Genomic DNA, 27,101 nt, shown 5'->3' on the forward strand with positions numbered 1-27,101 from the left:
AGCATATGCTCCCTATTACAGAGCATCACAGGTCTAAATTTCTTTGATCTTCAGGCTTTCCATGCAGCTTTCTGGTTACACTTCAGTGCTTATGATCTACTCCCAAGGAGCACCAGGGATGGCCTGCCAGTTAAGCATTAATGTTCAGTTGGCATATTTCTCATTACAAATTGGCAAACATAAAAACTTGTCTCTGTCAGTCTGTTTATTATGATTCTACCTCCTGAAAAAGATTTCATATACATTCTCAACAATCTGGCAAAGTCAAGTTTTCTGACCCGATTCTAGTTTTTGTTAGCCTTATCTGGCAGTTCCTTAAATCAAAAGCAAATTCAGTATTATTTGCTTAGGTTGTATTGGCTAAAAAAGGTACCAAACAATAAGAAATTCTTACAGTATATAAAGGAAGATTTTGAACCAATGGAAATATACCTTTTTATATTGTTGTGTCAGTTCTAACAAAACTTTTAGATTTTTTTGACTAAATTTATCCCCACATTTTATATTTGTGAACAGAAGATTTTAATCTATTTTTATTTCTAAGTGATAGTTTCTAGTAAGTAAAGTTTTGTCTCATCTTTATCAATATTTTTAACAGTGATTTAAATTTCTTGCATTGTAGCATTTATTTGTATTATCCCACAACCTCCATGGAATTGAATATTAAGACAAGAATCAGTATCTTTGTTTAGTTTCTGTTTTTAATTGAAACAGATTTGGTATTTGCTATTTTGTTTGTCACTGACTGCTGGATACCAATAGATGTGCAGTTACTTTTCCCTATGTATTAATTGCAGTCCATAAAGCTACAGTATTCTGAAGAGTAACCCCAAGAGCCATAGAAAGAAAGAGTCTCAGACTCTCTGAGCATTTCTTTGTTAGGCGCCATTTAAGACATTAGGAGGAAGCCCTTGTCTTCTGCCATCCTCTCAGTCTCAGTGTGCAGAGAACTCAGCCCACCTATTTAGATTTTGCTCTTCTTAGAAGGCAAAGCAAATTGCTACATATCCATAGTCATTTGTTTATATTCCCCCATACCTTGGGTTTAGGTAACATTTGCTGGGTGGTTTTTGATGTTCAGATTTCCACTTGTGCTATCCTATGCTGATAACCGCAGGCATATCTGGCTAGAGGGAAAAAGTTTACTACAATAGTTTTTTCATAAGCAGCAAATATTTTTTATAGGAGGAGGAGGAGGAGGAGGAGGAGGAGGAGTGGAAAACAAAAATGAAAATGACTTTCTTGTAGCTTCTTCTGATAAATATTCAGGGTTGAGACTCTTCTGATAAATATTCAGGGTTGAGACATAAATCGTTTTCTGGAGGGGAAACAAAAGTTTAGGGTGGTTAAATAATTTGACCAAGATTAAAATGATAGTAAGTAGCTAAGCCAAGTCCTCCAGCCGTTGTCAGAATTCTAACTCCTAAGCCTATCCACATTAAAAATAATACCATATTGTTTATACATTTTTAGAATAGTTTCTTAGCAGAGCTTCTGAAGATGCAAGAGAGCACAAGAAAATAACCTCAGGGAGACTCTAGCTGAGTGAATAATGGATTATTTAGATGATGGGTTATTTTCCTTGAACTTTATAATAAGTGATATTTCTGTAGTAGACTTCAAGTAAAAATCACTGGAAATGTGCCAAAGATGTCATAGGGCTTCTCTGTTTAGAAACTGTTCTCAATGGGAATGGTTTAGATTAGGATAAATAAACATTTTAGGAACAGATGTCTAAAGAACAAGCAAAAGTCTTAATTTGTCCATGAAATTCAACCAGAAGCAAAAAAATGTTGGACCTAGGTAGTGAGAAAAAGTTCTGTTACTCACACAAAATAGAAGCTTAAAGTATAGAATTACTTAGAGATTGATCCCCTATGAAGGAAAAGATAAATTTTTCTTTGGGTACTCAAAAGAAGACAAATTAATGAGAGTAGGCCAGTCTTAGACAAGTGGTCTTAATTAAGATGTTAGTTTTCTTCTAATTTTTGAAGCTGTGCATACACTTGAGTGTTTAAGTGAATGACAGCTGAGAAATTTCTGAAGATGGTGACTACAGAGGAGTATTTGTGCCAACCGGTAAGAACACCTATTACAGAGCTTCAACAATTAAAAGTGGTAGTGATACAAAACCTATTGTTAATGAGCAGAATAGAAAGCCCAGAAAACATTTTTGCATCTGGATTTATTCGTTTGTGAATGAATAAAATCATTGATAGAATTTCAGTAAATGAACCCAGAAGGACTGATTGGGAAAAGAACATTTTTTTGTATATCACCGCAAATCCATTTGAATGACAGATTTGAATGGAATACATAAAACTAACTGAAAGAATTTAAAAATAGGTAAATAATCTAGTAGGTAAATACCTAATAAAGTGGGAAAGCCTTTTCTTAGCTCATTTAAATAAGTGAGTTTAAAGGTGCAAGCAAAATATTTGGTTTAGGAAATACTCAAGCATGCCATGTGTTAATAATATAGGCCTTTTAGAAAGAAACAGGCTATATCAAAATCTAATGATTCTGGAGGAAATAAAACCATTGATGTGAAAGCGCTTAGCTATTCAAGATGTGAGTTCACATTCTGCTCCCTTGAGGCAAGTGACTTTAATTAGGAGCCAATTTCTGCATCCTAAATGAATAATAACTTCTGGATTTAGTTCCTGCCAGGAACTTTACCAGCTGGTTGGTGGCTTAAATACAGCCACGATGACTGTATTTACATGATGGAAATTGGAAAATGTTAAAAACCAGGACATGGTTTTTGTTAAAGGAGCCATTTATTAGCCTATCACTTGAAATAAGGATAGGTGTGTTAGGATAAAATGAGATAATATTCCAATATCTAATAAAGTGTTAAATAATATTTCATTTTCATCAGAAATACAGCCATGTATGAATTTCCTTCACCGATGAAAGGCATTTTGGGCATCTTGCCTTACAACAAACTGTATTTGCACTGAAGCCATCACTTGATGCTTTCAAATTGTACTGCTCGATATGTTCTTCATGCACATTACTCACATTTTCATTTTTCCTCTTCAGGTGTGGTTGTTTTCAAAGTTTTCCTCTTGATAATTAGTTGACAGGGACACAAATCCAATAGATCTTCCCAGAAGTTGAACTTTGCTATTACTCTTTAAGACTAATTTTACTTTTCTTTGCTTGTACTTTGAGTCTGTCTAACATATAACCTGATTTGTATTTTTGATGCTTTATTATTTTTTTTTTACTGACTTGTAAGCTGTTTCCTTTCTCTCAGCTTGATCCAGATACGTTTATTATTTTAAGCTTTAGCTTGAGCTGTTGTTTATTTTGACTCATCCCAGGCACCTTGGTTCTGACTGATGGGGATAGAATAGGTTTTTCTTTCTTACTCTTATTTTTGTGATTTTTAAAAATAGACTTTATTTTTAGAGCACTTTCAAGTTTACAGAATTTGAACAGAAAGTACAGAGTTCCCATGTGTTGCCTTCCTCCCTGCCCCCAGCCTTTTCCCTTACTATTGACATTTTGCATTCATGTATGTTATAATTGAGGGCCCTGCACTGACACATCATAACCACTCAAAGGCCCTAGTTTACTATGTGGTTTGCCATTGTTGTTGTATGTTCTGTGGATTTGGACAAATGTATAATGACATGTAACCATCATCACAGAATCATAGAGTTTTTTTACTACCCTAAACATCCCCTGTTCAACCCTTCTTCCCCCAACCCCTGGCAACCTCTCGTCTTGCTACTAACAGTTGTTACGCATTTTCCAGAGTGTCTGATATTAGGACTCATACAGTATGTAGCCCTTTCATACTGGCTTCTTTTACTCAGTAATATGTGTTTACATTTCCTTCAAGGCTTTTTTCATGGCTTGATTATTCATTTCCTTTTAGCACTGAATCACGTTCCACTATCTGGATGTACCAGTTTATCCATTCACCTACTGAAGTTACTTCCACATTTTGGCATTTACGAACAGAGCTGCTATGAACATCTGTGTTCAGGTTTTTGTGTGCACAGAAATTTTCAAGTCCTTTGGGTAAATTCCAAGAAGCACAGTTGCTGGGTGGTATGTTAAGAGTATGTGTAGTTTTGTAAGAAACTTCCTGTCTTCCAAAGTAACTGTACCATTTTGCATCCCCATCAGCAGTGAATGAGGGTTCCTATTACTCTGTACTCTGATCAGTGTTGGGTATTGTCAGTACTCTGAATTTTGACCATTCTGATAGGTGTATAGCAGTAACTCATTGTTGTTGAAATTGGTGTATCCCTGATGATCTGAAATGTGGAGCATCTTTTCAGATATTTGCTTCCCATCTGTATGTCTTCTTTGCTGAGAGGTCTGTTCAGAGGTTATGCTTATTTTTAAGTTGAATTGTTTATTTCCTTAAGGTTCAGTTTTAAAAATTCTTTGTTATTTTTTTTAAAAGATTTATTTATTTATTTAAGCACTGGGTACAGTCAGAAGTGCGGGAGGGTGAGAGAATTCACCAGAGCCAGAGTGGGGAGCAGAACAGGCAGACAGACGAAGTACACTGCTGAGGGGAGTAGCGGGAGGCAGGAGAGGTCTGCACGCCATGTGGGACCCTCCCCCGGTGGCCGGGGATCGAACCGGCGCTGCAGAGGCTGTGGGCAGCCTTGCAACCCAGCAATCAACCACTGCGCCACCGGAAGGCCCATCTTTATGTTATTTTGGATGGCAGTCCTTTATTAGATTATGGTTTGCAAATATTTTCTCTCAGTCTGTGTCTTGTCTTTTCATTCACTTATGTATCTTTCATAAAGTGAAGTTCTTAATACAAATAAAGCTCAACTTAGCAATTTTTCTTTTCGTGGGTTGTGCTTTTGGTATTGTATTTAAATTTTTTTTGCCAAACTCAAGTTTAAAATTTTGCATTTAACATTTTGAGTTGTGATTTGAGTTACTTTTTGTGAAAGATGTAAATTCTATGCCTAGAATGTTTTTTTTTTTTTTTCAAAAACACTTACCTAAGGGCTTTTTTTAAAAAGATTTATTTATTTATACAAGCACCGGGTACAGTCAGAAGCGCGGGAGGGTGAGAGAAGTCACTAGAGTCAGAGCGGAGAGCAGAGCAGGCAGACTGACGAAGTACACTGCTGAGGGGAGCAGCGGGTGGCAGGAGAGGTCTGCGCGCCAAGTGGGACCCTCACCCGGCAGCCGGGGATCGAACTGGCGCTGTAGATGCTGCGGGCAGCTTCGCAACCCAGTGCTTAACCGCTGCGCCACCCAGGAGGACCGGGTTTTTTTTTTTTTTTTTAATGTGAGTATCCAGTTGTTCAAGAACCATATATTGAAAGTCTCCTTTTTCTATTGAATTGCTTTTGTTCATTTGTCAGATCAGCCGACTATATTTGAGTCTCTTCCTGGGCTCTCTGTTCCATTCCACTGGTCTCTGTGTCTTTTTTCACCAGTACTACCCTGTTCTGATTACTGTAACTTTAAGTCTTAAACATTGGCTAGTGTTAGTCGTCCAACCCTGTTCTTCAATATTATGTTGAATATTTTCAGTCATTTCCCTATCTGCTTTACAATTGGTTTATTGATAGCCATAAAATAACTTGCTGGGATGGACTTGTTTTTTTGACTAAGAATTTTGCATTTACTTTGTAAATTTAAAGTATTTTAAACTTTTATTCTTATTCCAAGGTCATTTACTTCATACGTATTAAAGTAGTCTTCAAAAATTTTATTCTTTCCAACATAAGTTAATTTTTTAACAGTAATCAATTGTGTGGTACCTTGTTACATTTCTGTATTTGTAAATCTATAAATGTATGAATATAATATGCATGTATGTATATAAGGTCATGGTCTAGAGTAGTAATTTTTATCCCTAAAGACCTGTCTTTGGGGATGAGGCAGCTTTCATAGACTCCAGCGGTCCTTCAAAACCACATCTATCCATCACTATATAAAACACCCCCATTATTGAGAGTCACTAGGTATGTGGATGGATGTTACTATTTAGTTTGCTACTATTAAGGACATAGTAGAGGCAGAAAAAAAGACTGAGAGCTGCTGCTATAAACATGCAATGCTTTAAGGTTTATTTGTCTTTCTTCCTTGACTGAATTTAAATTTATAAGGATTTAGGAGTCTTATGAACATGAAAAAGATAACAATTTTATTAAATATGCAAAGTACAGTGCTATATAGAGAATAAGCTATCTAAAAAATTCTGTATTTTTACTTGTACTTAGTAGAAAGAATAGACATACTACCTTTTAATTCCCCTAATTTAATTATCAAGTCTTGCTTTTTTCTTATTATTAGCATGTAGTTGATTTATTTTCAAGGATGTATAAAATGACATTGCGTTTTTACAACATGTAATTCAATGCCTGAATTATGTTCTTAAGAATTACACTGTGAGGGCCTCTCTGGTGGTGCAAGGGGTTAAGCACCACACTATGAAGCAATCCGCAGCCTCTGCAGCACCGTTCGATCCCTGGCCAGCTAGGGAGCAACCCACATGGCGCAGGAGACCTCTTCTGACTCACCACTACTCCCCTCAGCAGTGTATTTCAGTCAGTCTGCCTGTTGTGCTCCCCACTCTGTCTCTGGTGGCTCCTCTCACACCCCGCATGTCTAGCCTGTGCCCCAGTTCTTGTATGCATACATAAATCTTAAAAAAAAAAAAGAATTACACTGTGTTATAACTGTTAAGTCTCATAAGCTTACATAAATTTTTCACTTTTATAGTCACTTTTATTTTGTAGATAAATTTTGTCATTTAACTTTATTTTTGATTCAAGCAGCACAGTAACATCAAGTTAATGGAGTTATGTGAAAACTAGCCTGTTTATCTTGTTTAGAGTGATTGTCCCTTTTTCTTAACTATCAGTAGATATGAAAAATTCGCATATCTTCAAACAGGGCTGAACATTATGATGGGTGGAACATTTGTGATCGATGAAAATTTTACCTAATTTCTATTTATTTTAAAAATTAGTGTTTTCATTTTTATTGGGCTTTTCTTGTTTGCCCTTTCTACCATGTATTCCCATATTCTTATACCAGTTTTTAATTTGGAGGTATAGGCCTTTTTTGTGAACAACTTCTTTAGAGCTTTATAAATGGAGGTAGAAGGGATTAGCAGCATTTATTCTATGCTCAAATGTTTTTTCCTGATCTTTAATTTTATATGATCTCTTTTCATTTAACTCTATATGATGAACTTTATCTCATGCCATTCAGTATTTCTGGATAATGTCACTTCATCTAGATGAAGAGCATAACATTGTTTTGTGACCTGAAACTTCAATACATATATCAGTTTAGTGCTACCTTTTGGTGCTAATTAATTCATGTATTTATTAAACACTAAGAAATACAATTGAAATAAATTAATTCCTTTACTAAAACATGTTTTTAAACAAAAATCTTATATTTTATTTTATTTTGGATAATACTGCAGATATTTGGAAAATAAAGGCTTGCCCAAAACTTCTGACTTTATTGGCAAACTTCTTAAAATATACAGTTATAATATCTAGGAATATTTATACTTAATTTATGTTTGTTTTTTAGGAAGTAGATAATAATAAGTGTGAATTAATTGAGATGTCATTTTCTTTAAAGTTTCACTTTTTGAAGAGATGATTCCAAAGCTAAAATATCATTTAAAAAGTTTATCTTTTATCACAGTCTGGAATTTAAGTATCTATTCTATTAAAGGTTTCTTATTTAGTTACATTTGTTGTAAAATTTAAGCCAAAGAAACCTTGTAGCTCTGTTAAGTTGTTAGGAATCTTAAAAACTTACAGAATCTTAATAGAAAAGATACTATTTTGTATGTATTACCTTAAATCAAAATTTTGAACAAGTTTCGTCTTTTTATTTTAAATGTAAATTTAAATTCTGGAAATGATCTGAATAGCCTTTTCACTGTTTATTTTATGTTTCCCTAAAATTATCTAGCTTATATGGATATGAAATATAGGGTATTAATGATCCAAAGTAATTTTTTCAATTTAAGATCTCCTTTAACCATGATGACATTCATGAACAGATTTTCTCCTTGATATAATACACAATGTTGGATCATGAAACAGAATAAACAAACAGGTCATTGTTTAAAATAAATAGTGTGTACTGTCTTCAAAGGACTGTGAATTTTTGTTTGGAATTGTTCTTATATCATTTTAGCTTTAGAGTACAATACATATTGTATTTTAATTTGATTTGATACAAACATTTATTTTTGGCTGCATTTTAACACTTTGTAATATTCTTTCAATGCTTTTCACAGATTTATATATCCTGACATACTATCTTTGATAGAGGATGTTTTTGTAGATGACAGAACAATTTCTTATCAGTTTGGAGTTTATGGATTTCGAATAAACTCATTGTCCTGTAGCTATAGACATACATTCATATAGAAATTCCATGTTTGAATAGTTGTGTTTTGCTTCCCATGTTAAAGAGGGATTGCTTACAGGACATCGTGTGAAAGGGCAATATCTGGAGATCAGGCAAGCATATGATAAAAGTTGAAGTTAGGAAATGCAAGTGTCTGTATTAAGTGGCAGATGGAAGACCAAGTTAGAAAGCCAGGTCAGCTGTCCGAGAGAACAGAACAGGTGAAGACAAAGAATCTTCAGGGGATGTGTGCTCCTTTTGCCATACCTGGAACTGTTTGCCAGGCACTGTGGCATTCCTACTTGAGTAAATAGCACCATCATCCCTTGAGTGACTCAAATAAAAATCCTGAGTCATTGTCGATTCCCTTCCCTCATCTCAATATCAAACTCAGGAACACGTAAAGAATTCTCTCTAGTGGCATTGCCATCCTCACCCAGTGTGATCATCTCAACTGGATTCAGTAATGATTTCCCTCTTCCTATCCATTTTCAGAGGAGACAGAGAAGTCTTAAAGAGAACCCAGCTCCTAAAAAAAAAAAAAAAAAAAAAGAGAGAGCCCAGCTCCTATCCCTTTCCATACTTATGATTTTCTTTGCATTTACATTGCACTTTGAACCACATCTAATTTGCCTACAAAGTTCTAAAATATCAATTCCTAAATAATGATTCTAACCTTACCTCACATTACTCTCCACCCCTGCTTTCTCCCTTGTGAGAGCACTCTGGTCTTCTTTTTGTTTCTCAAACTTACACACTCAGCAGTGTGCTTTCTATTCCTAGTACTTTACCATTGCTGCCTCTCTTTCATTATTTAGATCTGAGTTCAAATGTAACTTCTTCGGATGAGGCCTTTCCTGAACATGCTTTCCATCTGCTAATCTACCCATTTCTTTTCACATCTGTTTTATTTCCTTCTTTATTGCACATGACTGTTTAAAATTCAATCAATATATATTTATTATATACCTTAATATATTCCAGGTATTGTTCTAGGCATTTTATTCATTAGTGAACAAAAAAGACGAGAGAAATCCTATCCTTCTAGAATGCACATTAGTAGGTTAAAGAGAAAACAGCATATAATAAACATAGTTATAATGGAAGGTGGCAAGTGTAATAGACGAAAATAGAGTATGATAAAGTAGATTGGGAGATCTGAGTGGGCTTAGGGGAGAGAATGCATATTAAATGGTGTGATTATGGTAAGCCTAATCGAGTTGATTATTAAAGGAAAGTTCTTTTGTTTCTTTTACTTTTAGCTTCAGCACCTGTCAGCAAAGTGAATAAGTGCTGTGCTTCTTCCAACTTTCATCCCACTTTGGGAAAAAAGAATATCATCATGTCAAGCATTACAATTGACCCAGATGTCAAGCCTGGTGAATATGTCATCAAGAGCCTCTTTGCAGAATTTGCTGTTCAAGCTGAAAAGAAAATTGAAGTTGTAATGGCTGAACCCTTGGTAAGTAGAGCTGCCCTAGAAATTTTCTGGACTTTTGTATTAATCATTATAATAAAAATTTTCCAAGGAAATAATATACTTGAAAAATATTAAAGGAAGTTAATCCGAATAATTTCAACCGTAGGACATTCTAGAAAAGTGAAAGCTGTGGAGACAATAAAAAGATCATTGTTTGCCTGGTGTTGGGTGGGAGTGGGGATAGAAATAGGCATTGAACAGAGTAATTTTAGGGCTGTGAAAAATGTTCTGTGTGATACTATAATGATCTGTACATGTACATTGTTCAAACCTATGGAAAGTACAATACTTAGAGTCAATCATAATATATGGATTTCAATGATTGGGATGCGTCAGCATAGGTTCATCAGTTATAACAAATGTACCACTCTGGTAGGAAATGTTGAGACTATGCCTTATGCACATGTGGGACAAAGGCATAAGGGAAATCTATACCTCCCACTCAATTTTGCTGTAAACCTAAAACAGCTCTTAAAGATTGTCTTAAAAAGGGGCCTCCCTGGTGGCACAGCGGGTTGAGCGCAGTGCTGTGAAGCTGTCCGCAGCCTCTGTAGTGTGGGTTCAATTCCCAGCCAGCCAGGGAGATACCCACATGGTGCGGCAGACCTCTCCTTTCTCGCCTGCTGCTCCCCTCAGCAGTGCTTTCAGTCTGTCTGCCTGTTCTGTTCCCCGCTGTGTTTCTGGTGAATCTTCTCACCCTCCCATGCCTCTGAGCTGTACCCCAGTTCTGGAATAAAAATAAATAAATCTTAAAAAAATTGTCTTTAAAAAATAGGGGATAGCTTAGTAATAAAATGGTGATTTAGACAGCTGTAATGACTTTAGTTTTGATAAGTTACTGAAAGTTACAAAGGAAAAATAGATGCACCAGTGGGAGTTGTTAAGACAGATAACATGTATGAGGAAAATAAAGGAAAATCTAGAATATTTTATATCTTGATGATAGAGCAGTAGTCAAATAAGTAAGCATTTTAAAACTCATGGTATTTAGGCATACTTAAGGAATATGAGGACTCCACATAATTTGAGTTTATGGTAAGGAGGAAGGAAGAGGAAAAAATGAAAAATATTTGTCAGATTCTGAGGAGTTGTGAAAGCTATTATGGTAGATTATACAATAGTGGGTTAATAAGAGGGAGAAGAAATTAAAGGCAGAGACTTGAAGCTATTGTGTATAATTCAGGCTATAATGAAGTCTTAAGCTTGGACATTAAGAGTAGAAGAAGGTACAGAAGATAGTAAGATGACAAGTAGAATCAGTAGAACTTAAATAATTAAATGGGATTAGGTGTTTTGAGTGAAAGCAGAGCATTAAAGATTCTCTGACATGTTAGAAAATATGCTCATGTATTTTCTTAGGTAAAGAGCACAGTAATATTAGTGTACAAAAGGTGAAAAAGAATTTTTCCTTTATATATGTTAAACATGAAATATGGGAGATTTAAACCATGTTAGAATAATCTGATTGTTGGCTCGATATTCTTTTTATAAAGCCATGCAAAGTAGAGATCAGAAATGCAGGTGTTGGCATCATCTGCATGAGCGTGGTAAGACCCTAAGAGATAATATCAAGATGATATGTTATCTTGATATATCAAGATGATGATATCAAGGGAAGGAGAGTATCGAGTATTATTATTACTATCAAATAATACCAAGAGGTGGAGTACAGTGACCAGTGAGGGAAGGGGATGTTGGATTTGGAAATTTCGCAGCCTGTGACCATTTTAGTGGGAATATAGAACTCTAGGTGGTAACTTTTTCGTTTTGAAGGGAGCAGATATGCGATGTACCACAATCAGTATAGGGAGTGGCATGGTCACAATAAAGATGGAGAGAAGGCTATGACAGCTAAAACTTACTTCTTTACACACTGAGTTAGGGATCGGTATTTACCTCCAGTTTGGACTCAGAGTTTGTTACTTGTCTGAAGTCCAAACCTAGGAAGTGACAAAATGAGGAGGCAGCCACAACAATAACTTTAGGTGTTTTTTTTCTTTTTTAAAGATTTATTTATTTATTTATTTATTTATTTATTTATTTATTTATTTAGACAAGCACTGGGTACAGTCAGAATCGCGGGAGGGTGAGAGAATTCATCAGAGCCAGAGCAGAGAGCAAAACAGGCAGACTGACGAAGTACACTGCTGAGGGGAGCAGTGGGCGGCAAGAGAGGTCTGCGCGCCAAGTGGGACCCTGGCCGGCTGCCAGGGATCGAACCGGCGCTGCGGAGGCTGCGGGCAGCTTTGCAGCCCAGCGCTCAACCGCTGCGCCACCAGGGAGGCCCCAACAATGACTTTAGAACCTGTATGTTTGTGCAATCTGCTATACTTCCTCAGGATAGAAGGAGGGGAGCAGAAGGGAGATGAAGTGATGACTTAATAAAGGAGGGAAGTAAAGGAGGTACTGTTACAGGTTCTTGATTTCCTTCATGAAATAGTCCTCAATATTACTGATCATGAAGGCAAAGGAGGAGTGTGTGTGTGCGTGCCCTTGAATGAGTTTCTTTCTGATAAATTGGAAGAAACTACTCTGAAGAAAGCATCGGTGAAATAATGTATTTGAGGCTTAACGCATACTAATAGATAAAATAGATAATAGATAAAAGAATATTAGCCAAATGTGTATTTCAGAACTGTGCAATTCACTGTATGCCATTTAAATCATTCCATGATTGCTTTTGCATCACAAATTAATGATTGTTTTCATACCAGTGTCACACATAATTTTCTAATGATGATTAGATCTGATCATAAATGGCCTTAATCTAGAAAATGTTAATTTTCTTCATCGATGGTCTATGAACTACTTGGTAGATTACTACACCAGCCTACTTGAACAGCATACTATGAGAAAGGGAGCCACTTAAAAATATATACATAAAATAACTTAATAGGACATGGTGACTATAGATAATAATACTGTATTATAGAATTAAAATTTTCTGAGAGTAGAAAGGAAGTGTTCTCACCAAAAAGAATTTAAGTATCAGAGGTGGTGGATGGTTTTGGGAATCTTTTCACAAAGTATGTGTATAATCATCACATTTATTCCTTAAATTTGTTATAATTTTATCAATTCTATCCCAGTAAAGCTGAAAAAAAAAGTTTTGTGAAATTTCAAACTTATATTAACAGAAATTAGACTATAATGAACTTCAGGAACCCTTACCCTGCTTCAGTAAGCTCCAGCTTGTATAGTACATTTGCAAAGCACTGTACCTATTTGATAAGACATTTTATAAGCAGTATCATGTGGTGTGGTTCTGTCAGCTCTCTGGTATTATATATCTTAAAGAAATTTTCATGTTGAACTTGGGAGCTCTTCAGAGTGTAAGTATTAAAAACTATGGAAGAAATTACCTAATTTTACTGAGTCTGTAAAATGGTGATTTTCTATCTTTCCCTTTTTTCTTCCAATGCCATTTCCTAGTTCAGAGTCAGGTTCTATGGTATTAGACCATTGCAGTAGCCTTTCCTAGTTCAGAGTCAGGTTCTATGGTATTGGACCATTGCAGTAGCCTTTCTATTCTCCTCTCTCTTTCCAGCCTTTGTCTTCACTTGAAAAACAGGTATTATCACCTTTCTGCTTTAAGTCTTGCTTTATAGTATCATTCTAGACTTTTCACATTCTTGTTACCCTTTGTACAATATCTTAAAATTCTATCCTCATGTATGTTGTGGTAGCTCAAAGTATCCTCTATAAATTCTGTTGTCCTGGTGTAGTTCCTTATTTTTCTCATGAGCTAAAATGCTTTTAGCAGTCAAGTCAAATTCAGCTCCATTCCTATCGTCATGGGGACTGGCCAAGAGGACTGCCACAGCAAGCCGCACAGCTCATGGGCCCTGGGGTCCCCCTGCTCTGGGACTCAGGCATAAGTTTGGTTGTGGACATTGAAAAACAACAAGCTTTGAACTTCTCTGCTTTTCAAACCTCTGCTTATTCTTCCAAACTTCCCATGTGTTCCCTCTCTCATGATCCTACTCCAAAGCTAATGAAATCTGTTTTACTGTAATACTTATTCATACTCCTAGATTCTGACATTTTATGGTCAATGGCTTACGTATTTCCTCATCTGATGTGAGCTACTTGATTCCAGGAACCAGATCTCTTGCTTTTGTATCTCCTGCTCTTCCGGTGAGGGTCGGTGCTATGTACATACTACTACAGGTTTCTGTTGTTAGTTGAATTTAGCCTTGAGAACATTGTTATGGTGCATGCCCTTTGTTTTAACAATATACAATGTCATTGTTCTAGCCAGAGCTTCTAGTGTTCTTTCAGAATAGTCTGATGCTAAAAATGAATATTTTACTCATTCATTGAATGGCTAATTTCAGAGATTTTGCTATGCAATCTAAAATGAGGTAGAGTGGTGGTGAACAGTGGTGAGGATTCCATCAGAAAACAGATGATTCTACTCCATCATCCCATTTAGAGGAGGTACCTGACATGCCAGTAAAACCAGTTTTGTGACCTGCAGCATTCAAGGACAAACACTGACAGGAAAACCCCATTTTATTTTATAGAGTGTAGTCCCTAGTCTCCTATATACCAGCATATAATTTCTTCTTATGTGAAACAAATCTGTGTCAGCTTTGTTATCATTTCTGTCCAAGCCTGGGTAGAGTGTATTAATCCAACCACCATCAGGATTAGTAGTGAAAATCTGTTTAATCTGATATTGTCAGTATTTACACTATAGCTTCGAATGCATTTATTGTGGTTGCATTTAATTAGAAATTTGCCCTGTACCCTTTTAAATAATAAGCAACCTTCCAAGACAACTCTGCAGGTCTTGAGTGAAACTTTTGCATGGTCACTTTAAACAAAATTGCATCAGTGACTTGCTAGGTCAAAAAGGCTAGCATGTCTCGTGGTCAGTTGGACTGTGGATTACAAAACATCTAAGAAGCACAAATGCGTGTAGGTTTTTTTTTTTTTTTAACAATTTTTATTTATTTATTTATTTGTTTTTAAGGAGAGAAAGTACATTGAACTTTATTTATTTATTTATTTTTACAAGCACTGGGTATAGTCAGAAGCGCAGGGGGGTGAGAGAATTCACCAGAGCCAGAGCGGGGAGCAGAGCAGGCAGAAGGACCGAAGTACACTGCTGAGGGGAGCAGCGGGCGCCAGAAGAGGTCTGCGTGCCATGTGGGACCCTCCTCCGGTGGCTGGGGAGCAGCCGGGGATCGAACTGGCGCTGCAGAGGCTGCGGGCAGCTTCACAACCCAGCGCTCAACCGCTGCGCCACCGGGGAGGCCCACAAATGCGTGTAGGTTTTGCTAAAAGAATTTAACCTGCCACTTAAGTGAGAGAATTAGCCTTTTGTTCTTACCTTAGAAGCCATAATAAAAGGAGGTTAAGGAGGCCAAAGATTTAGAGATTAGGTGAGCTTCATTTTTAGCCACCATTTTATTTTCATTTGCGAAGGAAGGTGTTCAGGAAGGAAGAGAATCATTGATTGAAATTGCAACTTGCAATCTAAGCAACTGAAAACCCTGGTTTTGTTTCTTCATAAAAAGAGGTGGCTCAATCCTGGGTAATGACACAGGCACATCCAGGCTTATCTGTTAATCTTTTTGATCTCCAATGACTAGAAAAGAAGATAGAAACAGACCATAACCTGCTGATCTGACTATGTATTTGGTTTTGTTCCAGTTCCAGCGTTTGTTTGTTTATTTATTTTTACAACTCTGCAATTGCTTCTCTTTTGTGAGAATATGAAATATTTGTGTATTTTTCCAGAACTTCCTTCTCCCTATGTGATCTTAGTTCCTCCAAAAGTTTTACCTTCTCCCATGTTTGTTGTGACATGTTATGCTTTACGTTTGAGGCGCTGATCAGCTGATTGGAAGCCTAGTGTACACGGAGGGTCCTTTTTGACTGTGGCCTTCATTATGTTATCAAAATCCTCAATGTTAAGATCTTTTGGAGGATTTGTTAGTGTCCCCAGCAAAGGTTCTCCAGTAACCTATATGGGAGTTTTAAGCTTGGCCGTTTGTATTTAAAGGAACTAGGAGCCAAAGATAAACTAGTGTTCTTGATGTTTGGTATAAAATTTTTTACTGAAGCTCCCTAACTACAGTATAATTCCTCTTGTTTTCAAAAGGACAATTCCTTTGTGGGTAAGGTGGCAGGACAGTTTTCCTGCTAAAGGCGGGACAGTTCACCTGCTAAAGTAATGGGTAAAGGAAATAAGTCTAAAGCTTTCTTAACTGGTCATTCATTTTTAATTTTTTTTTTTTTATAGAGGCACGTTTTACTTATTTATTTATTTGTTTGTTTGTTTGTTTTTTGTTTATACATGCACTGGGTACAGTCAGAAGAGCGGGAGGGTGAGAGAATTCACCAGAGCCAGAGCGGGGAGCAGAGCAGGCAGAAGGACCGAAGTACACTGCTGAGGGGAGCAGCGGGCGGCAGGAGAGGTCTGCGCGCCATGTGGGACCCTCCTCCGGTGGCCGGGGAGCAGCCGGGGATCGAACTGGTGCCACAAAGGCCGCGGGCAGCCTCGCAACCCAGCGCTCAACCGCTGCGCCACCGGGGAGGCCCTGGTCATTCATTTTTAAATTCACCTTCACCCACACATTCTGTGTCCCTGTATTCCCCAATTCCTGAGAATTTGGGAAGTTTCAAAGTATTGACTGGATCGTCCTCTGTCCGCTCTGCATGCAAGCTCACTTCCCTCCGACAGTGACTCAGCTGTCATCTTCCCTGTGCTAGTTCTGTCTAAAATCTCCAACCCTATTCGAGCTTCCTTTCTTAAAGTCTGTCAAGGATTCTTATTTCCTTTGCTCCATCTTTGGATTTCTAAATTCAGACTATTGTCTGATCTCAAATTAATCACATGTCAAAGTATTTCAGTATCATTGTTAATGCTATGAAAATCTTACTAATAAACTCTTTTACTTCCCCTGGAAACTACATGTTGCTGTTGGGACTGTATGCTAAAGAATCGAGTTAGGATATAAAGGATTGTGAGCCTTAGAATCATAATTATTCTCTATATTATGAATTGACATTATAAAAAGGAGAAATAGTTCTTAATTTTATATAACATAATGATGGCTCTTCTACCATTGTGGATCAAGATAATCAATGTTCAGTTTTTGGCCTGCCATTTTTCATGTCTGTGGTTTATCATTGTAGCTACCTTTGGAAAAAAAACAAATGGGGAGTGTGTGTGTGTGTGTGTGTGTGTGTGTGTGTTTTGCATATGATTATATCTGTAAGGTAAATACTTATGAATGGAATTTTTTGCTGAGTGAAAGGATGTGTACAATTAAAAATTTTGACAAATATTGCAAATAGTGTTCCAAAGAGGTTGTTATCTATTAAGTACCCCATTGGCATAATTTCAGAATTCTCTTTAGTTGATAACCCCACCCACACATTATGTGCTCAGACTTTTTGAACTTTGCAAGTCCTATAGAAAGTTAGTATTTCTTTGTGTTTTTAACTTGCATTTTTCTCTTGTGAGTGAGGTTAAGGATATAAACAGATATTTAAGAGTCATAAAAACTTTTGTGAACTGTTGATTCTTACTATATTTTTTTTTTGTATTGGGTTATTGAATTCCCCCCTGCCCTCATCTGTAGGAACATATATATGGTTGAATTTACTTTTTTTGGCTTTTGCATTTTGTATCACATTTAGAAAGATCTGAGTTCTTTTTAAAAAACACTACCAAATTTTCTTCTAGGACTCCTGTTTTGTTCTAGGATTTTGATGATTTCATTTTTTTATATTTAAAATATCAAGGATTTATTGAGTTAGTAGTCCCACTTAGTTGTTTATGTAGACAACATAATTGTCCCAATACCTTATATTAAAATTTCTAAATTTGTCTCAATATTTGAATTTCTGCCCCTTACTATTTTCCATGGTATATTAGTGTCTATTTCTGTTTTAGATAGTGATCCATATTTGTTATTCCTGATTGTTTCTTTACATGAAAATTATAATATACTTATTAAAAAACCTGGCTCTTGTTTTTAGAAGATCATGTTCAATTTGTAGAATTTAGGGGCCATTGCTATCTTCATGTGATTGAGTACATACACTTTTAACTATTAAAGTTTCTCAAAATATATCTTGATACCTAAACTTACTATTTCCATTATGGTTCTCCTTTTAGAGATTAGCAGAAGCCACTGCTGGGCTTGAATCCATTTGTGTGACCCTAGGCAATCTAATTAAAATGAAAACAAAAATAAAAACAAATCACAATTCTAAATTGTTCATCACGTATAAGATTTCTAATATATTGTGTGTGTGTGTATATATATATATTTTTTTTTTTTTCCCCTTTAATTTCAGGAGAAGCCATTGTCTAGATCTCTTCAAAGGGGCGAAGACCTTCAGTTTGACCAGGTATGCCAATTTGGGGGAAATATTTTTTCTTGAGAGAAGAATGTTCATCTCTAATAGTCTGGTTCAAATAGATCCAATATCAAAAACTTCCTTTATTTTGTTTAGGGACTGAGTTTGGAATTAGTAGTTTGTTTTTTAACAAAGCAAGTAGAATGAGCTCTGAACTGTGAACCTTTGTAGTTCATGAAATGAGCTGTGAAATTTATTGATTTCTCTTTAGCATTTTAAAACTTTCTTTTTCATTGTTAATCTCTTTACTGTGCCTTTTGAAATTTTCTTGGAATATTTCCAGTTATGTCCTTTAATATTACTTTGTGTACTTAATCCTACCATATTTATATAATAATGTTTTGCCTTTTATAATTTATTTTTTTCCTTTTAGAGCTGTCAAAACCTTTAATATAGAATACAAATAACTGAAAACTATTGTGGTATGCTTTGAATGTTAATTCTTTCCTCTTGCTGAGATTAAGTGTTTGATTAATGTTATTTTTGTCATAGTTACGCATGCCAAGAGTTTTTTTATTATATGTTGATTGTTTGCAAAAAACAATAACCCAGGTTAGCTTTATGTTGCCATCTAGTATTCCTGGCTCCTTTTTTCATAATTATGTATCTGGAAGTAGAAGTTAATGTTCACATTAGCCTACTTGACTAGATGAAGATGACTGGCTAGATTTTCTTGGTGGAAACTTACCAAAAATACTTCTTCAGATCTCTAGTTCTGCTAAGCAGAATCACCAGGAGTAGTGGTCCACATGCAGCCACAGCTGGTTTTGTTCAACAGCTTCCTGGTGATTCTGGTGTGTGTACCCTTAGTAAACCACCACAGGTGCAAGGCAAAAACATAAAAAGGAAGGTTAGTCCTCTATTACAGTAACAATATAATCTTAATAATGATGCTTTTCAAACCTTAATGTAGCATCATTCTAATTAGTTAGGTATTTATTATTAATAAATTATTTTAAATGTATTCAGATTGCTCACATCTTGCACCCATTCTACTAATGATGAATAAATCATTGTACGATCAGAAATGAAATCCTGTCAAACAACAATTTAAGAAAATTTTTGGGCCTTCCTGGTGGCACAGGTGTTAAGCTATGAAGCAATCTGCAGCCTCTGCAGCACGAGTTCGATCCCCCATCCACCAGGGAGCAACCCAGATGGCAAGGCAGACCTCTCCTGTCTCGCCCGCCGCGCCCCTCAGTGTATTTCAGTCAGTCTGCCTGTTCTGTTCCCTGCTCTGTCTCTGGTGAATCTTCTCACCTCCCACATCTCTGGTCTGTACCCCAGATGTTGTATGCCTAAATAAATAGATCTTAAAAAAAGAAAAATTTTCCTTTTGTTATATAATTGAGTAATAAAACTATAAATAATTATGCTTTATAATTTGAAGGGGTTTTCCTAAATAAAAGCTAAGTGTGGTATAAACTGTTTTAAATATATTTACAGTAGCAGATGGTGTTTTATTGTACCTTCTAAAGATATTAAAAGCAATTTCCTTTGTGTGATAGTGTTCCCTGGTAAAATATAAGCCTAGATGTAGTGAGATAAAATTAGAATCTTATTTTTACTCTTCCTTTTTTTTTCCAGGAGTAAGTACATTTTGAGGTTGTATTAGAAAATTAAATGTTTGATTCCTGGAGGTATCAATTTACCTTCATTAACTGACTCTTACGATCATGGAACTTGAGTATTCCTGCAACCCACAGTTTTTTAGTAAAGAAAAGCAAAGTGAATCATGTTTGACTATATGTTTAATTTCAAATACTGATTTTATAAGCAGTGGGGTAGATTCCAATACAGAAATTCTTATGAATAGAGAATTTTTTTCTCAGTACCCCTAAGATGAAGAGTGACCCTAGGTCTACTATAGATAGCTCAGATACCTGTTATACCTCTTACCACTGCTGTAGGCAAGTTGGGGTCATTCATGACCCAGATCTGAGGCCTTGAAGTCAGATAGTTTCAGGGATGCTTGCAATCAAATAGCAGTTGTTCATCCCACCACATTTATTTATTTATTTATTATTTTGGTGGGACCCTCGCCGGCTGCCGGGGATCGAACCGGCGCTGCAGAGACTGCGGGCAGCCTCGCAACACAGCGCTCAACCGCTGCGCCACCAGGGGAGGCCCCCATCCCACCACATTTATCTTGGAGTTATTATTTATATATTCTAAGCTTTGAAAGCTTATTTGCAGTGCATTTTTAGTGTTTATCTGTAAATATTGCAAATTATGTAATTCTATTTCTGTTATGTGGTATAGTTGTACAGAGTAAATCAGAACTTTCTCAACAATTCAAAAGTACTGTAGTCATCTTTGTTTCTCCATCTCTCCGTTCATTCTGTGACAACATTTTAGAACCTTTTTTTCACATGAGCAGAGAGGAACTGACTGGGGAAGTTGCTACCTTTCTGTTTCATGTGATGGTTGTCCCAGAGGTCCCCAGGAGGGTCATCAGGGATGCTACTGATGATGTTTTACACATGTGAGTAGCACATGAAGGCAGGAAAAAGGTTGAAAGCTGATGAGCTCAACTGAATGGTTTTGGGTAGAGCTTCATAGTGGATGAAACTTAGCTTACTTATGTTATTACGCGCCAAACTCTCTAGGCTGTACTTTTATCTTAGTCATTTATTACATTTGGGTTTCTGTGTATGTTCATGTTTATTCTACAAGTGTTAATCATTTCTAAGTGGTTGCTAGTGGAGTGAGGAGCATGGTACCCCGACGATGTGTTTTACCTTCTGGTGATGTCTTGTCTTGCAGTTGATAAGCTCTATGAGCTCAGTAGCAGAGCACTGTCTCCCTTCCTTACTCCGCACCTTGTTTGACTGGTACAGACGCCAGAATGGAACTGAAGATGAATCTTATGAGTATAGACCTCGATCTAGCACAAAATCTAAGGGGTAAGTCGCAAGTGGCTACTGTTCTACCAGGAATCAAAACACTTCAATGAAGGGGTGATAATGTCAGCAACTGTTTCTAAGCAAAAACACTGATTACTTTTGTGGTGAAGGTGGTAGTAAAGGAGACAGATGGTCAGTACTAAAACGTAAATTGAGGGAAGGTGTCAGTTCAGGTAGGTGTGGCCCTGTGGAACCACCGTCACACAAAACTGAATTTCAGAACTGCCATTTAGGTAGTTCAATGAGGAGCTTTAATACTCTCAGGATCCTGTTCATGAGGTCTGTGAAGGGAAGATTCCTACAATATAGGACGTTTTCCAAGACTCTCTGTGGTGCTCAAACCCAGGGACGCCTTGGCTTTATGAAAATGTCACTTTGTGTTCAGGTGACGGTCCATGGTTTAGAGTTGGACTTCAATAAATGCCACTTGTGATTTTTCAACTTAGATATGTGAGAAAGTTACCAGTACTGTAGTTTCATCAGAAAAGTTACTTTTGTTTCAGTTCTTAATAAAAAGAATGCTAATCAAATATAGAGCAATGTTAGGTTTTCTAAATGAAATTTAAAATATTTTTCTCCCTCTTAATAATTCATATAAATTAGGTTTTACTTCTCACAGACAATAGTAAAATGTGAATCTAAATGCCTAACGTACAGAAAGAGGAAGAACACTCGAACATGTAACACAGACATTGGGTTAATAAAAAAGCTGTACTGGCAATTGCTGTAAGATACCATAAAAATGGGTACTCATAAAAATCATGAACTACTAACTAATAGCTATTTTAAATCTTAGAGCCTTCATGCATTCCTAATTTGGGGTTCTTATTTCAGGGATGAGCAGCAACGTGAAAGAGATTATCTTCTTGAAAGAAGAGACTTAGCAGTAGATTTCATTTTTTGTTTAGTTTTAGTTGAAGTTCTAAAGCAGGTAAGCCCTTTTATTTCTGTAAAATCTGTATTTTTTGCTTATTTCTGTTTCATGATTCAGTTACCTGATGTATATAAAATTCTGGCCATATAAACTGAATTCCCATCATTTAATCATACTTCTTTCTGTTGCCTGGGGTTTTCATGTCCTGTTTCTACTCCTGCCTATTCTTTTTACCTTCATATGCCATCCAAGACATGCCATCTTGTTAGTAATATGAAGCTGGAGAGAAACTTAAATATGGGCTTTAACTGCAAATACAGTCTGCCTGTCATTTACCTGCTTCCTTCCCTTTTTACTTCCACTTTCAAAGAATTTCTCTTCCTATGCCCTCAAGCCTGCCTTCTAACAGGTAATAATTCTGCAACGATAGTTGAGGAATGAGAGTGATTTAGCATGGATAAGACTGGCAGCAGCTCTCCTGCCTGCCTGTGATATGCAGGTGTTTCTCTTCCCCAACCTTCTCCCTTTGCAAAGCAGCAGAGGCCACTCTCCTCCCAGGGCTGCCCCCTGAGACTCTGCAGGCCTCTTCTAACAAAGCAGTCCCTTTCAGGGACAGCTCTTTCTTTCTGCCCACTAGTGCCTGTGCGGCATCCTTGACTTCCCTTCCCTTTTTATAATAAACCTACCCTTTTGAATATTTAAAAAAAAAATAGAATTGTCAAGTGCAAATGGTTTTCAGGCCCGTGAAGATATCTCAGGATAATTTTGATGTACTCATACAGTGTCTGTTGGAATGCCTGCTGTTGACGGGCATTGTTCTAGGCTCTACATGCATAGGGTTAGCTTTGAATGGCATAGACAATAAAGATTTAAGTATGTAATAATGCCAATATTGTCTTGTATTTTCACCTTTCAAAATCAGTACGATTATACATACAAGTACCTGTAAGAATTTTGACAGTATTTTTTAAAATAATTTGTAGTCATTAAAAAAAGTGATATGTAGGGTCCTTCCCGGTGGCACCGCGGTTGAGCATTGGGCTGCCTCTGCAGCGCCGGTTTGATCCCCAGCCATCGGCGAGGGTCCCACAGTTGCGTGCAGATCTCTCCTGCCGCATGCTGCTCCCCTCAGCAGTGTACTTCGTCAGTCTTCCTATTCTGTTCCCCGCTCTGGCTCTGGTGAATTCTCTCACCCTCCTGCACTTCTGACTGTACCCAGTGCTTGTATAAATAAATAAATAAATCTTTAAAAAAAAAAAAAGTGATATGTCATTCAAAGATGAGCCATTTGTGTACAGTTGTGCACAATTTTATGCTTTGTAAAAAGGTAGGAAACCTAAAAAAATCCTCTTTTACATATGATTGTGGGAATTTGGGAGTTTTGTTACATAATGTCAAATAGCTATATAATAAACAGCATTGTGAGACATAGAAGTTAATTGATAGTTATTTTTTATGTAGTCTATATGAAAATGGTTATGTGATCATTTACATTTTGCCCTTTTTTAACAATGTATGTGATAAGATATTGAAATCCAATTATCTGAGCTGCAAATAAAAAGAACTATATAAACTAGATTAATCAAAGGTAAAATCATTTTAATTTGTACTTTTCATAGAGGGTTCTTAGTTGATGTGGGAAAGAGTTCTCTCGCAGGTGGTGCAGAAAATGACAAATTTGCTTTCTGTGATCTCAGTTAAGTAACTAGGGAAACAGGAGCTGAGGACAAGGAAGGGCAAGGCTCATTGTGGTTGATCCCTGGAGTCTCTTGTGTCCTAATTGTGGATAATATGAGTGGTTTGGTAACTAGCATTTGTACTTCTTTGCTCAGTTACGTGGTGCAGGGTTTCTTAAATAGTACAGGACACAGTGCCAGCACCCTGCACTGACAGTCAGCGCCTTCCCTGACCCAGCTCCAGTGTGTCTTTTCCTGTTTCCCCTGGCATTTTTCTGCTAGCAGTCAGTCTCTCTTCTCTAACAGTTGCCCCTAGTTGTACTGGCTTCAGAATTCCAGTGCACTGAAACCCTGTGGAGGTTTCCATTCTCTTCCCAGTCCTATCTCCTTCCCTGTCCTCATCTTCACCCTCCTTTTCTTCCTCTGGTAGAAAAAACCATCAGGATATTATAAACTCAAGAGCATTCTTTCAGTGGTCTCATTTTGAAAGTCCCCTGAACATACACCGTTCATACCTGGACTCAAAGTGTGAAAAAAGAGAAATAATAGTGGTGGTGATGACTTACCTTCGTTTTTGCTTCTGTGACCATATTGTTCCAACCTGCAGTTCTCTTTCCACTCACCTTTTCTCTGTTTACTATTATCCCCTTACGTTCATTCAAGTGCACCTATCAAAGAATAAACAGTTTCACCAAGAACATATATACACTTTATTAAAGTCCTACATATTTTTTTTTCTTTCCTGTAAAAGGCAAGTCTTTTCAGCTGCTGCAAAAACTAATAAAACTATGGAAAATGAAGTAGAAATCAATAGAACTTTCTGAAACATCATGACAAACTAACCCAACTTTCTTCTGTGCCAGAATGATGTAGGGTTTAATAGGTCTGGGAAATAATCAATGTAATAGATTTTGAATGTAATAGGACCTTTACTTTTGTCCCACATACTATACACATATTAAAACATGATTCAGTTTTATTTTGATGAGATAATCCCATGGGCTATTTAGAGTATTGATATACATGTGTTTCAGTCTTAAGGAGAAAATATTCCTGGTGGGTTGGTCCTTGACTCCATATATTATAATTTTTTTTGTTTCTTGAACAATTTGCTATGTCTTCAGCTATTATCACACATGTTCAGAGCCCTTATGATGCATAAGGAACTCTGTTCTTTGTATCACTTGGTCATTTTAATGAACTCCAGGAGGGAGCCAGTGCGTTTTTTTCATCCCTCCTGTGTTACTTACTATACGTACTTACTGTGTAACTTGGGCAAGTTATTACTCACTCTTTCCTTCTCTGTAAAGCAGGGATGAAAATAATCTCTTTTGTAGAACTGTGAGAATTAAATGCTATATAATGAGTAACACATGGAATGTGCCCAATAAATATTTGTTATTTTTATTTTACAGATGAAATGTTCTTAGTTGTAGTGACTTGCTGAAGGTTATAAAGCTAGCATTTTTACTGCAAGTTTTCTCCTATAAATAATAAAAATAATTTTTGCTGGTAAAATCACTAATACAAAATTAGATGAAATGACCAGTAACTTATAAAATTAAAGTTTAATCATTATGAGTTAGACAAGGGAATTGAATTAATATAAATGTGATGAAATCGAATAGTGTGATTCACTGTGGAACAAAAGTATTTCAAGATGATGGAGAACTAATTGTATTTTTTCAAGAAAATCAGAAGAATGGTGGGATCATAACCAACTACACATTTCACCACATAAGTACCAAAGGTTTCAAAATCCACAATGAAAGTATGTTTAAAAAGAAACATAGGGGACTCCCCAGTGGTGCAGTGGTTGAGTGTTGGGCTGCGAAGCTGCCTGCACAAGCCTCTGCAGACCCGGCCAGGGTCCCACATGGCACGCAGATCTCTCCTGCTGCCCGCTGCTCCCCTCAGCAGTGTATTTCTTTATCAGTCTGCCTATTCTGTTCCCTGCTCTGGCTCTGGTGAATTCTCTCACCCTCCTGCTCTTCTGACTGTACCCAGTGCTTGTATAAATAAAAAAATAAATCTTTAAAAAAAAAAGAAACATAGCATTTAGAAAGTTTGAGGCAGTTTTCTTGTTCGGCTGAATTTTAAGACATTTGTTTGTTGAAGCAAACAAGAAGATTGGGAAACCAGTTTGTGAGTCATTTCATGCTTTTGGCTTGGTTTTATCAGAGCTTTTGTGAGGTATGAGAAGGTAGTATAGATCCCTAGTATTCTCAGATTTACATTAGCATTTTAGATGTTGATGGGGAACCCTGAAAGTTACGGGATTTTTTTGTGATTATGCTGAGTTGTTAATTTATTAACTTTTTGTTTAAGAGCTACTCATTTAGTAGAAATTATATATGAGGGAAGAGGCAGGGATTTTACTTTCTGGTTTAAATATTTTGATTTGTTTTACATATTAGGAAGTACCATGCAATTTGTAAAGTACTGAACAAGATATTTAAATGTACTAACCAAGATATTTAAATGACAAATTTTAAATGCTAATAAAGCCATAAATAGTTTTAAATTGTTGGAAAAGTTGGTGTCTCTTTGAAAGACTCTTCATGGTAAATAGTGTAGGGGCAGGAAGGGCACTGAGCAAGTTTCTGTGATCTGCAGAGACCAGGTAAAGGAGTCGTCCTGGAACCCTCAGTGGCTTTCTCAGGCTTTTATTGAGCTTTACATGTAGTGTGACAAACAGGTACACGGCAGGCAGGCCTACAGGTCTCCAGGCCCAGAAGTAAACAACACGATGTAATAACTGCAGGTGCCCCATCAAGCAGGGCAATCCTAATGGTGGGAGGGCAGAAAAGCCTGAAAACCATTTACCCTACAGTCAGATTATGTGAGAGTGGGTTGCTTTTGTGTAAATGTTGCTGAGAAGGAACAGTGATGTTTCTGTGATCTCCTGGCAGTAGTGATTTTAGTAACAACAGCAGGACTGGCTGTTTCCTCCCTACGTGGTCCATAGTTTAATGATTTGTGGTTATGAAGCCAATATTCTTAAGTTTAGAGCTTGTTAAATTAGATGAGTAGGACCTGAAAAACCACTGTCAAAATAATTTAAAAATTGAATAATTAAACTCAGAGAAAATAAGTTTTTGAAAAAACAGGAAACTAATAAAAGCCATCTAAATCTTAAAACATAAAGGGAAAGTTGACAGATTAATAATAGATCATATGAAAATTAAAATTGTTAATTTAGTATCATCTAAATTAGCTGACATGATGAGAAGACCATGTAGACCTATAGCTTATTTAGCTCTTAACTAGATGATTATTTTTTTTACTCTAGATACCTGTTCATCCTGTGCCTGACCCCTTAGTTCATGAAGTTCTAAACTTGGCTTTTAAGCACTTTAAACATAAGGAAGGGTAAGTAAAACATGAACTTGCAATTTTGG

General features: G+C 36.5%; 1 protein-coding gene across 2 annotated transcripts in view; it reads left to right on the top strand.

The window, feature by feature from the left end:
* FRYL (FRY like transcription coactivator) overlaps window positions 1–27,101 on the top strand; it is a gene marked incomplete at both ends in the record, with an annotated part of 139,115 nt that overhangs the window by 11,100 nt on the left and 100,914 nt on the right. The window contains 5 exons of one of the 2 annotated variants that reach the window (XM_084233592.1): window positions 9,645–9,844; window positions 18,182–18,235; window positions 21,011–21,150; window positions 21,985–22,081; window positions 26,993–27,072. In XM_084233592.1, the coding sequence (XP_084089718.1) occupies window positions 9,645–9,844; window positions 18,182–18,235; window positions 21,011–21,150; window positions 21,985–22,081; window positions 26,993–27,072 (571 nt within the window). Of the gene's footprint in view, window positions 1–9,644; window positions 9,845–18,181; window positions 18,236–21,010; window positions 21,151–21,984; window positions 22,082–26,992; window positions 27,073–27,101 lie in introns of those variants that run through there. The other variant, XM_084233593.1, reaches the window with a different exon arrangement.

The sequence above is a fragment of the Talpa europaea genome (assembly GCF_964194135.1).
Source record: "Talpa europaea genome assembly, chromosome: 5".
Lineage (NCBI taxonomy): Eukaryota > Metazoa > Chordata > Mammalia > Eulipotyphla > Talpidae > Talpa > Talpa europaea.